This window comes from Ammodytes marinus (genome assembly GCF_949987685.1).
Source record: "Ammodytes marinus genome assembly, chromosome: 20".
In the NCBI taxonomy this organism is placed as follows: domain Eukaryota; kingdom Metazoa; phylum Chordata; class Actinopteri; order Uranoscopiformes; family Ammodytidae; genus Ammodytes; species Ammodytes marinus.
The window spans coordinates 9,211,687-9,226,464 of record NC_137224.1 but is presented as its reverse complement, the minus strand read 5'-3'; the positions used below and the strand labels follow the sequence as shown (position 1 = coordinate 9,226,464).

The following is a 14,778-nucleotide window of genomic DNA, read 5'->3' as shown; positions in this document are numbered from 1 at the left end:
GTCGGGGAATCCACACGCCTCTCCAATCCCCTTTCTCTCTGGCTCTCCGAAGCCTGGGCTCCTCCAAAGAGACAGGCAACTTGTTAGACTAGGGGAGGTACCCTTTGATGTGCCAGCTTCTGCTGAGGCCTTCCCTTTTTGCTCATATCAAGGCTGAGGGAGATATAACAATTAAAATGGCGGGAGAAGCAGGCTGACACCGCACTATGCACACGTGCTGCCGTATGCTCTGCTTGTGCACCTATACGGACCTGGCCCTCGCAGGTAGGGGGTGCTACTCAGTATTATTGAGTGTGAAGTCAAATACTGGTTGATATATGCTCGTTATGCCAATGCTATGAATCTGTATAAATCCTGTGTTTACCTCAAGGTCCCATCTATAAATCAATTAGTCGAGGCAAAACTAACCAACCATTTGAATTACTGATTAATTGTTTAAGTAATTCCTCAAGCAATTTTTTATAAATGTTTTGGCACCTGCATTGTAAGAATATTTTTTTATGTTAATTCAAATGATATTCCTTTTGGGTTTGGGGGTTTATTACAAAAGTTATGATAGATAAGTTTTGATTGATTAATTAATGTTTACATCTTAAGGGTGGTTTATATATTATTTTTATATTACATTTAGGTAATGATACATTACAAACAATACATCTGAATAAATTTGTTTTCTTCTTGTTTACTTCAAATCTCCCTTGACCTCCCCCTGTCTCTCGAGAACCCACGTGTCCGTGCCAGTGGTTGAGATGGGCTGCAGTGTTAACGTTGTATGAGACACAAGCTCCACTTCTCCTCCAGTGGGACTCGGTGGCAGACAGCCAGGTAATTACACAGCACTGACTACCGGGAGAGACTATCGGGAGAGAAAGGCCCACTACCAAACACACACATGCACAAAAACACTTATTTGCAAGCACAGAGTATACAGACCCACACAACCCCACCTGCACACACACAATATCTTGCTACTATTTTCACACACACACACACACACACACCACACACACACACACACACACACACACACACACACACACACACACACACACACACACACACACACACACACACACACACACACACACACACACACACACACACACACACACACACACACACACACACACACACACACACACACACACACAGGCCCAGCCAAACACAAGGACTACATTATGTCAAGGAGGATTACAATGACTCCAACCTGACCCGGCTCCGCAGCTGATCAGCCTCTGGCGTGAGTGTGCCTGAGTTGACTGTTTAAGGGTAAAGACTGTACACAGTTTAAACAGGTGTGTACTTATGCAGATGCACAGGCATGTGGTTTGCATTAGTTGCTGCTGCAGTCGGAGCCAGTGTGCTTTTTTTGCTGGAGCAGGAGTCAAGCACACCATGTCATCAGGGGTTGGTGATCTATTCACTTTCAATTCCCTGAGTTCGGGAAGAGGATATTTCCTTTATCCCAGAAATCCCAGAAAAAATTCTCAGTGGTACCATATGAAGAATGGATCTATGAAATAAATTGGAGTTGTGACTTAACTGCTTTACCTTCTCTGAATTATTGCAGATGATGTCAGGCATATTATACTGAAGAAAAAAGAATGTATTTTTCCATTGTTTATCAACTATTTCAGGATTTCTTAAAGCCCTTCCTACAGCTTAAGACATCCAAAGACAATGGTGCATAACAGGGTCATGACTAACTCTGCCACATAGTCTGAAGACTGAATTTCATTTCAAAAAGCAGATACTTTAAATTATCTTGTGGGCTGATTCCATCCGTTTTGTTATTATGCACTAATCCAGGCTTACACACTTAAACACTTTTTTGAGTTTGTAGACTGTAAAATAAAAACATCAAGAGTGTAATGAAAAGTCATTATGGTAATGTGATTGTTGCCATTATCATGACCTCATTAACATTTCAAACCCTTCATATTAAGTTGTAAAGAGGGTGAATCTATGGCTGGCATAGAGCAACAACATGGGTAAGCCATTTTTGATCAGACATTACAAGAGCACCAAAAAAGTGAGTTGGCATAAAAGGCAAAAGTAAATTGCACCGACTAAACAAAAGGGGAAGTCATGCTTCAAGGAGGGCAAGAGGTATTCTTTCTTTCCTTGTTGGTTATTCCATACTCTTTTTTTCTTCTTCCATAGAAAGAATCTTGTTTAAAATAAAAAATGCCATGGATTCCAGTGAATGCCAGTGAGAATCAAGCGAGCTATTCATGCTGCCAGTTGATTTAGGCACGCCTCGCTACACACCAATCAGCCCGGGCCCTGGCCCTCGCCAGCCACTCACTTGTCTGCCTTTCCAACGCAAGATGGAGACAGTGCCAAAAGTTCCAATTAAAATATCCATTTGTGATGCCTGTGCAAAAAAATAAATAAAAAAAATACAAACAAAAAAGGAAAGAGAGGCAAGTACCAGGCTTTTTCGATAGCGTAGGAGAAAATACAACAAAAGCTGCCAAAATTCTGTGGACAAGCCACATACTTAAGAGTTTTTCTGTCTACACAAACTGAATAAGTATGAAGAAGAGTGTGTATGTGGGCAAAAAGAGAGACATAAAGAGTGTGTGTGTGTGTGTGTGTGTGTGTGTGTGTGTGTGTGTGTGTGTGTGTGTGTGTGTGTGTGTGTGTGTGTGCATGGGAGTCTTGTTATGGAGGAACAGAGCATGTTGCAGATAAGAGGGCGACGCTGTTCAAAGGAAAAGGCAGGCCGGTAAAGTGCGCGCCGATTCGACATCATCGCCTTACTGTCCCTTAATGAGCCTGGAGAGGAAGCCATGATGTCCATACAATCTGCTCCTGTCTCGCTCCAATCACGCTGCCGGGCTTTTTATTCAAATCTCTGCACACAAACTGTCACACAGCCAGTCTGGCCGCGCTGTTTATCTTACTATGAGAGGATGTTAACAAGACAAATGAATGAATAAATACACAAATAATGTGTTTAGGTAATGTTAATAATGTATGAAATGGAAGCTGCTTCTTGACAGTAACGCTGCACTAAGGATTTCTTTCACCAACTTCGGTGACAGGCTTGTTTATTCTTTTCCCATCATGCAGTTCACTGCATCTTTCGCAGGCGATGTCTGGCCATATGCTGGGCGTCTACAGCAAATCTCGCTGATGAGAAAAAGCGGTGTGACACACGCGTTTTTTTTCCCCATAAAGAAAAACAAACAGCCATCAGAATTGAGCCATTTCTCCCTTCATCCAAAACCTCAAGTATGATGATCCTCCTTAATCTCATGGAATTCAGGTCTCCTTTTCACCCCATCACACTTCCCTCCTGCTATTATATGACTGACTTCAGTGACGTCGTAACAAGCGATAGGAAAGGTTGAATAAATAAATACGAAAGCGTGTGCGCACCTGCAAGAGGTATGCGAGAGCAGTCGAATCCTAGCGTCACCTGCCTCATAGAAGTGTCCCAAACTTCCAGGACTATTAGACGAAAAATAGAAGAAAATAAAACTCAAAAAACGAAAATAATAAATAAATACATAACAAAAACTTGGGTAGGACAAATAAGTCTCTCATCAAATTCCTCCCCTGGGCCGAGACAAAAGCAAGGGCCCGGCACTCAGGCACGGTCGACTACACAGACTTTGGGAGACGGAGGAGAAGACCAAAAAAAAAAATGATAACAGCATGCACATCAAAAACCGGAGCCTAAACAAATCCAAGAAAAGTTCAGATAGGTCTTCAGTGGAACTGCCAAGAGGAACAGAATCAAATAAATTGGAGGGGTAAGTCTCATTCAGGCTGGCCCGACAAAAACCTGAATACACTGTTTTAGAATATATGAGGAAGGTGACGGAAGGGGCGATGCTAAATGACGCAGAAAGCAGATACCCGGTGTTTACCCCTGCAAACTCCAAAAGAAAAGCCCCCTCTCCTGTTAGAGCGCGGGTGGGAACAGAAAACTGAATTCAAGGCAGCTTAAGTGCTCTCTGGAATCACTCAGCATTCCACTGTTTTCAACGCGTGCGCACACACGCGCACACGCACACACACACACACACACACACACACACACACACACACACAGAGTTCAAATTTGACTGTGACAGCGTATTCATCCATAACTGTAAATTGTTCTTTGGGGAATTTTGGCTGAGATTCATATTCTTTCCCAATCTTTCCCCCAACCCTCTTACCACTCTTCCCTCCATTTCCACAAAGCTGTCTCCATCACTCTCAATCACAAGCTGCGTGTACACGTGTATACAGCAGACGGTCGCCGTAGCTATTGTGGGATCGCTCAACAACGCTAGGTCATTATCAAACCAGAGAGATACATGAGGCCACGCAGTGAGTGATCCTGAGCTTATAATCAAGGACGCACCAAAAAAAACGTGTTCAGTGCATCCTTGAGACGACTTTCAATTTATTTATTTTCTTGAACAATGTCGATGCCCATTGTGGCAGGAGGTGATGGTTGAATTCTTAAATAACTACATAATGTCATGACTTAGCTTGGCAGTGCTTTGGTAGCCCACAAGGTATGGGTATCAGCACTGGTGAAGGGTGTAAATATTTTGGCGTCAAGTGTCAAACCTTTCCCGGACCTACTGAATTCCTGTTCTGTCATTCCATAGAAAAAATACTAAGTGTTTGGCCCATTTATGAAGATTGAGTGAAGCTTCCTCCCTCACATCATCTCTGTATATTCTTAACCGTATCATGGCATGTTAATGTGTTAAAGAGACAAGTAAAACTTTACTTTGACTCATGATTTTATTATTCGTAATTTTATTAGAATTCGAAGAACTTAAAAAAGGTAGAGTCAGCAGGGTTCTAGTGAATGTTAGTCAAAACCAGTGAACATCTCCTCATGCTACCTGTCCATACTGTGTGTGTGTTGATCAAAGAAATCAGTCTTACTGCTGCTGCTAGCTACGGTGGGCTCTTTTGTTTACATACACTATGTTTACATTGCCGTTTACAGGACCTAGGCAATGTTATAACACCAGATTTTTTTTCAGCGCACACATTACAGACAGGTAGCGGATCGTGAGGAGATAGATTTTGACAACAAGCGTTCTCCAGAATCGCTGACTTCTCCTAGCTTCCATAAAACATTACTTTTGTCCAAGTCCCTGATACTGAACAGTGACTCAAACAAGACATCCCATGCACTGCTTACAGATGTAAAATATAAACAAAATAATAAAAAATTAAAAAAAAATCCCCTCAATGTCTTTTCCTATTCTGCTATTTTTCCCAGTGTTTTGTCTAGTTGTTGTAGTAAACTGACAGCTTCCTACATATAGAGAAAGTCTGACTTTGACTTTGTTGTGATTGGTCGGCTCAAATACACAACAAAAATTAAAGAGTGTTCCCATAAAACTTTTCTTAACTTCATAAAGGAGTTTGAAAGGAGCCCAATATCGCAAAAAACACACCCTCACTATTTATGTTTCCAGCCCACCATTTTTCTGACTAAGCACATCTACCTACAGTACATGCACGCTGCAATGCCTGTATATGCTCGTTTGTGTGTGTGTGTGTGTGTGTGTGTGTGTGTGTGTGTGTGTGTGTGTGTGTGTGTGTGTGTGTGTGTGTGTGTGTGTGTGTGTGTGTGTCAGTGTCATAACACTCAAGAGCCAAAAACTACTCTAAATTCTGCAGGCCACCCCTGGGATGTTCACTTAATCACTTCAACCCGTTTTCAAAAGTTCACAATCCAAACTTCCTGGAAAAAAAGGAGACAACATTTCTGAGGAATAACAAAGAGGGTTAGTGAGAGAAATCACATTGCGATTAATCCCATGCCAGTTCTGCCTTCATACCGGAGTGAGAACAGCGGAGCCGAGGGGGACTCGCCGCAGCAAAAACAAATCAACGCTCCTGCAGAAGGACGTGTGTTAGCCACGCATAACAACGGAATCAGGTGTCAGGCATTGAATTCGGGTTAACCTAAACTTTACTTCATTGAGTTGGTGTGTCTAAGTTGAAAGAACACAAAAAACATTCCTGCTGAGGTAAGGTGGACGTTGAGTAAAAAAAGTTGTAACATATTAACGCTGCGGTCTTCTTCCCTTTCCTCTGCCGCTCTCCCACCCCCTTCTCCTTTTCCTACGTAGTTCCCCTCTTCTTTGTGCCTGGGCTCAAACCCCAGCCCCTTCCGTAGGCTACTGCTGAAGGGAGGGAAAAAAAAGGAGGTCACGGATCGCCTTACTCCAGCCCTGCCTCCGTATGGCCACAGACCCTCCCCCCCCCCCCTCTCCCCTCAACACCTTCCCCTCCCTACCAGCACCTCTCACTCAAAATCCCATTCCATCACTGTGGCCAAATCCGCCTCATCAACACCCACCCACCCACCCAACTAACCCGCCCCCATTTCATTTCTTCCCTCCCCTCTTCCTCTCCTCTGCCCCCCCCCCCCCTTTCCTGTGCCCTCAGCCCAGTGCTAATTGGTAAATCTGTTGAACCATGCCAGCCCCAACAATGAGACACCTGGAGTTCTGTCAAAACAAGTTTCCCTGTAAAACGGTCTCCAGTGTTAATACAGTATGCGTAAGGCAGCCGCTGAGTGTGTTGTTGTCGCTCACGGGGGATTGGCCCTGCAGCTATCCTGGGAAAAGGTGTCAAAGATGAGCGCAACTCCACTGTCAGTCTGTTAGGAGTGGTTCGTCATACATTCAACTATTAATCAATATCACTACTGAACCTTGATCCTATAGTTCTTTGGTCAAGTGCACTCCGATCAAATTGGATTAATAACAAGTTTTTGTTGTTGTATGCAAAACGTACAAAAAGTTATAACCTGGCCTGACCCACCTCTGCCTACTTGTCATCCAAGACTCCGGTCACACCTTAGACGCAAGGATACTACAGATATGATGGTGTGTAGACAAAGGTGTGTTTGTAAGACACACACGCAGAAAGACAGGCACACCCAACAGTGATCCTGCCAGACCTTGTCAAACAAGTTCTAGCAAAGGCGCTTGTATAAGAGAGGGAGGGATTCAGGCTGCAAGTTGACATGTGGAAAGCAGTGTTTTTTTCTCTCTTTTTTTCCTTCATTTAAAAACTCCAAGCCGTCATATTACAAGCAGTTCGCAAAATCAAACATGATTTACCTTCTTCCTTGCTTTTTTTTTTTTGGCTCCCCCCAATGACTCATGTTATTAACTGGCAACAAAGGACTTAGCAGAGTGTGCAAAATCAACAAGCAATTGATTAGTCAAACAATTCAAGTAGGCAATCCACAGAGCCATGGTCGCCCTTAGAGGAGATTAATAGGTTATCCTTTGGGGGCTTCATAATGCCAGCCTCTTTCCCGGCTTCACAGAGCCTATAACTGATGCACACCAAAACAACATAGCACATCAGCACTGCAGTAAAAGAAAACACAAACAAAAAAACAAAAACAAGACTAACTTTCTTTACATTCCAGCTCGTATACTGAAAGGATATTTTTAAGGATCTGCGGGGAAAATGACTGGCCTGTCATACTATTTTGAATCGGAGAAGGTCGTGCAGTGTAACGTTACATTGGGGTTAGGTCTTCTTCGATCCGAATCTCCAACAGTGTATGTGTTCTCTCTCTCTCTCTCTCTCTCTCTCTCTCTCTCTCTCTCTCTCTCTCTCTCTCTCTCTCTCTCTCTCTCTCTCTCTCTCTCTCTCTCTCTCTCTCTCTCTCTCTCTCATTCAGAGACAGATGCTGTTAATAAAGAGAGCCTTTTTCTTAAAAAAATATTTTTAAAGAAATACAAAGAAAATCATTCTCCTCTTTGTCCTGCTGGTAGAGTGTAGGCTAATTCAAACCAAATACGTCCACAATGACTCAATCTCGCAATCTAGACGGGATCCTGTCATCAAACCAGAAACCAGAGAGCTGGTTAAGACAAATAAAGAAGGCAAACAGAATCCTTTACACACAGGGAAGGAGAGAAAAGAACAACAGCTCGACTACTCCATGAAGCTGGAAAGTCTTTGTTTCTTTGAAGTAAGCACTTGGGTCAAATGTATGAGGCATGTACCATCCAAACAAAAAAAGCCTCCCCCACAGATTTCACATCACCTGTATTGGGATTTTTTAGACATTAAAAGAAGCACACACCAGCAACAAAGCAACAGCACTGAATGATAGCACAAAGCACACAACACAGCAAGATTATCATCATCATCATCAATTTCATCATCATAATTATCATCATTATCATTATCATCATCATCAGAATTTAGTTTTTTTTTTTTCATTCATTATTATTTTTGAATATTTTTTATTTAAATCATCAATTATTATCAGTTGTTAATTTGAGTGTGGAATCAACCAAAAAAATCTAACAAGATATTTTTGGAATTCAAAGGTCTCTCACCAAATGAAATTGGTGAAGGCTCAGATCTGACTGTCCGGGGAATTCCCAGCAGAAGGGCCCCTGAAAGGCAAAGATGGACGGTCCCAAGTCACACAATTATATCAGCTCTCCATCTCTCGTTCCCTCACACACACACAGGCATATACACATATACACACATCTGAACACAATCCCAACCGAGCAGGGTTTTTTATGCAAAAGCAACATGTTCTCCCTGGAAATAATGCCCTCCCCTGGCTTTTTAGTTATTTAAAACTACTACCTCATCTCTGCTGGCTCAGCATTCTCCTGGGTGCGTGTTCTGCCCCATTATTACTAATTTTACAGAATGGGAGAACACTGAGCTCTGCACTGGTTTACATGACTGTTGGCGCTGGGTGGCTGGGTTGTTGGAACTACATTTCCCTTTGGTACTACATTTGCTCTCCTCACGGGCGTCCACACCTTCACAGATGTTTAGGAGCAGTCGGCTGGTCTGGGGATCCACTGTCACCACCATGTTTTTGGCAGCGATTATCCAAAGCTCTTAACATCTATTACTGCAAACTTGTAGCACTACTAATATCACCTGAGTGTCGGCCATGTTTTTCTCCTTGTTGGAGCTGTTCAAAGTATGATTTTAAAGTCATTGTAGTATGATGCAAATAAGACTATGGTCCCCAGAGCAGTCACTATAAATATGAAATCACTTCACAACTTCCTAGTCTTCCTAGCTGTTCAAAATATCAACGTTATCTTTAAGGGAGGGGGGAGGGGGGGACATTCAGAGGTTAACCTGGCACATAAGAGCAAAAAAATTCAGATCTCACATCTCTCTGACATCAGGAGATAATAGAGGACAGTAAAGGAAGAAAAGAGGAAGGAAATAGGGGAAGGGAGTTATTGATTTCCTAGAGAAGAAAGGACGTGCTAGTAGAACATGCAGAGAAAAAGCAACCTAAAAGGGTCTTTAGTTTACTGAAGGGGCTCCAGCACCTAAAAGCTATAGTACGCCGATTGCTTTCTCTGCACTGAGATCACTGGGCTCTATTTGTACTTGTGCTTGACCCCGAGGCCAGCAAGATAACTTTTTTTTCCTAACAGCTGAGACAGTGAACACTGTGGTTATTGGGGAAACACACAGACAGACAGACACGCGCACACACACACACACACACACACACACACACACACACACACACAGAAACGAATATGTATTATCCTTTTAAATGTGCATGTCCAACATAGAGTCACACGTTCCCCAGGGTAGCTTAAGTTCATAGGGGTTATTTAACGGTCAAATACCACAGCAAGGGAAATAACACGACAATGGCCCTAGGAGCTATTCACAAACACACAGGCACACAGACACACACACACAGTCAATAGAAGAAACTGCTGGTTGAAGTAAAATGTTGTAATGGAGAGACTCCTTGAATGTATTCATTGCGTACATCGAAATACTCTTTTGCAAAAATGAATTCTGATCAGTTGGCCCTCACTATTAGCATCGTTATTAAATCCAAAAAGGAAAATCTTGGCATTATCAGCTATGTTTCATTTATATGTTTAGGTATTCTGTTAAGTCGAGAAGAGTCTTCACTCATTGTATATGGTATTGTTTGCTGACTAAGCCAACACTGTTGTCTGCAGCAGGCAAGCGGCCATCCAGACTGCTGGACAGATACAATGACTGAGGTGCTCTCATTCCGTTTGTCACGGTTCCCAGGCCCTGACGCCACGTCTCGACCGCCTCAGATTTTGGCCCGGGCTGATGATGTAAGCACCAGCCCCTTGAACAAGCGTTCTTGTCTGAAGAACACAGTGACATACAGCAGACACGCACAATAGTCTCTATCTGGGGTCGGGATCAAGTGCCAATAAAATAACAAGGTGATAAGGATAAAAAACCTCCAATGACTATTTACTGTATATTTAAATTGATATTTACGTATCAACATATATATATATATATATATATATATATATATATATATATATATATATATATATATATACATATATATATGTAATCGCTTGGAAAGTTATGTTGTAACGCCTGATCCTACATGCCAACAACATTGTTTTGTAACTTTCCATCCAAAAGTTACCGCAACCATAAATACATGTGTGAGATACGAGCTCCCTCTCGTAGCAAAGGTTAAGGGTGGATGGAGGGAGGCATGCACAGAAAGAACACATAAGGGAAGGAGAAAGGTTATTCATAAGAAAAAAAAGCTTAAAATACAGAGGGAAAGAGGAGTTTAAGGTCATCCTAAGTCAGGATAACAAAAAAGCCTTCTAGGTAAAGCCTATGGACAGTGTGTGTGGGTGGTGCCTGCTGACCATGGGGTCGCTCATTAACAGTGGAAAGGGCCAGGCATCCCAGAGTTCTGGGTAATTGTTTGCTTAGCCCAGGTGCATGGCCCATTCAGACCACAGGAAGCCCCCTTTATCCCCCTTCCTCCTAAATGGACAGAGAAGTGGTCAAGGAGGATGAATGTGATCCCCGCTCTGTCTTTTCTAACATGGATTTAGAATAGCAGTCGCATGCCCGTGCAGTCCTTTGGCCCATTGTCCAACAAAGTCATTGTGGCATGTGTTTTCTGAATGCTTGGCTAAGTCGCCTAGCTAACAGCTTCTTCTTTTTTTGGATCATATCAAAAACACCTCACCCCTTTTGACACACACCTCTTTCCAGTACACATTATTCAGAGAAACAAGTGAGACTGAATGGGAATAAAATAAGCATGTTCAATAGTTGTAAAGACTGAGGTGGGAGGTCTTGCAGGCCATAAAAATGGCCAGATTCCATCACTTCCTCCACACTAATTACCATAGACTTGGAGCGAGTGCCCTCCCTCTCTTCGTCCCCAGGCCCATGCTTCACTACCTCTGTCACACACACACGCACAATAACACACAGCGAGGCGCAGTTGGGAAATGGTTAACACTCCAGCCGTCCCCTGCTGCCAGTGAAAGCCTGCAAAACAATGGAGACATTGTTCGGCCAGGGCTAGGCTCTAGACTCTAAGGCTGTGTATGTGTGTATGTATGTGTCTGTGTGTGTGTGTGTGTGCGCACACGTGAATGTCAGGAAAAGTAGTTTCTGTGTGTATGCTCTTAACATTTGCATGTTTCTGCCCCAATTCCCAGAATGGCAAATGAAGAAGCGGGACTCAATAAAAATGTTTATCTCATTCTGGAGATGTTGCTCTTTAACTCAAATGTAAGAAAAGCTTGATCACATGACATGTCAAACATGTGAGATGAGATGGTTCAAGCCAAATTATGTCATGACATTACAAACATGAGCCTGGACTCCTGGTTAATCCATTACCGCACCATTGCTGATAATATTTAACACACACACTTTAATTAGTGGATTTAAATATCAATCTGGTATGAATTGCTATGTTGTGTTGATGGTTCAATGCAAAAATCACTGTCCTACTTCATAACAGTAGTGTGAAAGTGGTTAAAAAAAAAAAAAAAACACTTCCTAAATTTGTCCACCAGCTTTCAGCTACTTCCTGCTGCCGACTAACCGCATATGCTCTTCGCTTCCACAATGGGAAATTAAAACATCACAATAGAAGGCAAGCCGACGAAGAAAAGACTGTTTATGATCCGTCACTCAGGAGCTGTTTGATGCATTAAAAAAAATAAAAAATCTTAGAGCCTCTCCCTCAAAAAAATACACATCAATAGGGGGGATAAATATTGAATAACTTTCAGCCGATGGCATAAAAGTTCAGCGGCGGCAGGGTTTTGAGGCTGCCTGCGGGGTGGTCAGGCACTTCAAAGGGTCCTGCGTGGCCCCCTTTGAGGGCATGGTAAACAGGGGCATGCAGCAGCGTGCCCTCAGACAGACCAGCCGGCATGAGGTCACTTCCTCTTTTCTCGGCTGATCCTCGACTGAGCCAGAAAAATGACACCTTCTGTCCACATATCCATCTCTCCTCAGCCAGGACTTTCTAACAGCCATCTATATCTTTCTATTGTGGTTTCCACTGTCTCTGGGTCACTTATGCGTCTGATCGCTGTTGTTATCTAGCAGGCCAGTCGATGGCTTCTTATCAGTGCCAGTTTGCCCTGCGGGGGCTATAGAGTCAGGGAGAGGTCAAGGTGCTGGAGTGTTCCTTTGCATTTGTAAAACAAAGACAAACTACTGTTTACAGCCCAATTTATTGATAAGGGGGATCGGGTACTGGAGCACGTATAGTCTGCATCTTGTGGTAAAGAGAGAGAGAAAAAAAAAGCTGGACTGTCTGAGTGACACCAGTGGAAGTCCGTGTGGGGGTTATCATTGGCATTCATGCTGCTGTCAACAGTTATCCGTCTTTTCTGTATGTACAACAGCCAGGTATGATGCAAACCAGAGAAACATTCAATCAAACTTCCTCTCTCAGTCAGCGGTGGGATGCTGGAGCAGGATGGTAGGAGCGGCAACAATGCAAGCTGTATTTCACATTCAATTTTATCACTTGTGCTAACAGCGAGTTGTGTGCCCATGCGGCGATGCTGCAATGCCTCTGATCTTACCAGCCTGTGTACATCTCACACTACCAGGGCTGGGCAATACGAGCACAAATATTACAATATATTCTCTGATATTGATCAGTTGCAGCACAATTCACGATATGAGTTTATTTTTTATTTTTTTTACAGAAATCAAATCATGAAAAACAAAGCATATTGTTGATGTTAAATCACCAGAATTTTTAAACTTACTGTGTGTTACTCTAAGCTGAGCTACAGCTCAATATGACATGACATAATAAACTCGTACTTTATGTGTGCTCGGTGGACAGTTAATTTTCACAGCATGGGAGAGTTTTTTGGGTGATTAACTCATTGATGGAAACACATCGTTGCTATTTATTTTGTATTAAAGTCACCACATTGTGTTGTAGTGAAGGGGTCTGTACTTGGGCAAGGAGCAATTTCTGGTATAGCTTGTTTGTTTCAGGACTGTAAATGCTATTTATTTGACTGTTTTACAACTTTCTCTGCACATAGTGAAAAAATAGTTGGTTACCTTTATTTCCCCCAAATGAAACCCGAAAAGATTTGGATATAAATTTGTAGGCCATTTAAGCGCACACTTCATCATGAGCAACCTAACTACAAAATACATTACAGCAGAAATGTATAAAAATATGACGTTGCTAAAGGTTGGTACTGCTACTATTACACTTTACTGTTGTTCTAGAACTTGCTTTAAAAGTGAACCGTACAGCAGGAGTTTAGGTGGATGTGAAGTGGGAAATATTTACAGCCATATGAATAATTTCAGGATAAAACCTCAAGTATTTACCTGCAGCTTTGGCTGCCTACGACCAGTTTAATGACTTCATAGAAGTTGGGACTCTTTTCTCAGCGTCTCCTAAAATAACAGAGTAAGAAGAGGCCCCTGAACTCTTTGGTATAAAAATAACACCAGCATCCCAGGGAAAGATAAGGAGGGACTAAGCAGGGCTTGTTTTGTTCATAATAACACTGTCATCGCTGGTTCTTTGTCTTGAACACAACTTTAGACAAGGTTTCTGTTTCAAATAAACAGTCTTGTCGACTCCTGCTATTTTAAGACGTGCTCAACTTAAACGGGCAAAATACCGAGGGGGTTTTGGCTTGCCAACTTTTGAGTAACTGTTCGAGATGGTATTTATTACAGGCCATAAAAGTATCCGCAGTGATCAAATGTCACATGTGACTCAGAGGCACACTATTTCTTCACAGTGTAATTTGTGTGATAAAAATCATCATCATTACCTTCTATATGAACTTCAGAACCATGGCGACTGCTAACTCTGTTGATGCACAGAGTGAATCAACAGAGAGGGTCAGCAGTGTATTATTAGCTCCGGCACTGAACTGTTACACAGGTTATATTGTACTCACAAGCGTACAAACTTGGAATGCCTCCTTATCAAAAGTCCTGTATACTTTACAAGTTTTTTTTATTTTCAAAACAATATGTAGATGATGCAAGACTCCAAAACAAAAGTAATAACTGCAAATAATGGCCCAGGGCCTTCCTGATCACCTCACTAATACTGCTCGATCCCCACTATCATTGATTTTCCTGACTCGGTAACCCTGTGGCCACATATTTACACCTCCGTATCTTCAACCTTTTCTCTGACCACATGACAACTTTAATCCTTTGGCTAACTATTAAGTTCATGTTCAACTGCTCATTCTACAGCTACCAGCCTCTAAGATATTGACATGCCTGGGGTTAATGCAACGTTATGTACATACATGCCTATGCCCCTACTGCTCTTCAGCCAACTCTCTGCTCTTCAACATACTATTCTTCCAACTCCACTCCTAATCAATGTTGGAGGAACGCCCACACTTCTCTCAAAGACAGTATGTCAGTGGCCCAGCATTAGCTCATTCTCATGAAAAAGTTGTCAACATAATAATCCAGTTAGTATAAGGCTGG

At 42.4% G+C, this 14,778-nt stretch overlaps 1 protein-coding gene across 13 annotated transcripts in view; it reads right to left on the bottom strand.

Moving 5' to 3' along the window:
* Window positions 1-14,778, bottom strand: part of tcf7l2 (transcription factor 7 like 2) — an 88,006-nt gene that overhangs the window by 42,376 nt on the left and 30,852 nt on the right. For 9 of the 13 annotated variants that reach the window (XM_080049625.1, XM_080049633.1, XM_080049635.1 and 6 more), the window contains exon 5: window positions 8,346-8,405. The exons of the other annotated variants lie outside the window; for them this stretch is intronic. In XM_080049625.1, coding sequence (XP_079905751.1) covers window positions 8,346-8,405 — 60 coding nt within the window. The remainder of the gene's footprint in view (window positions 1-8,345; window positions 8,406-14,778) is intronic. 13 annotated transcript variants of the gene reach the window in all.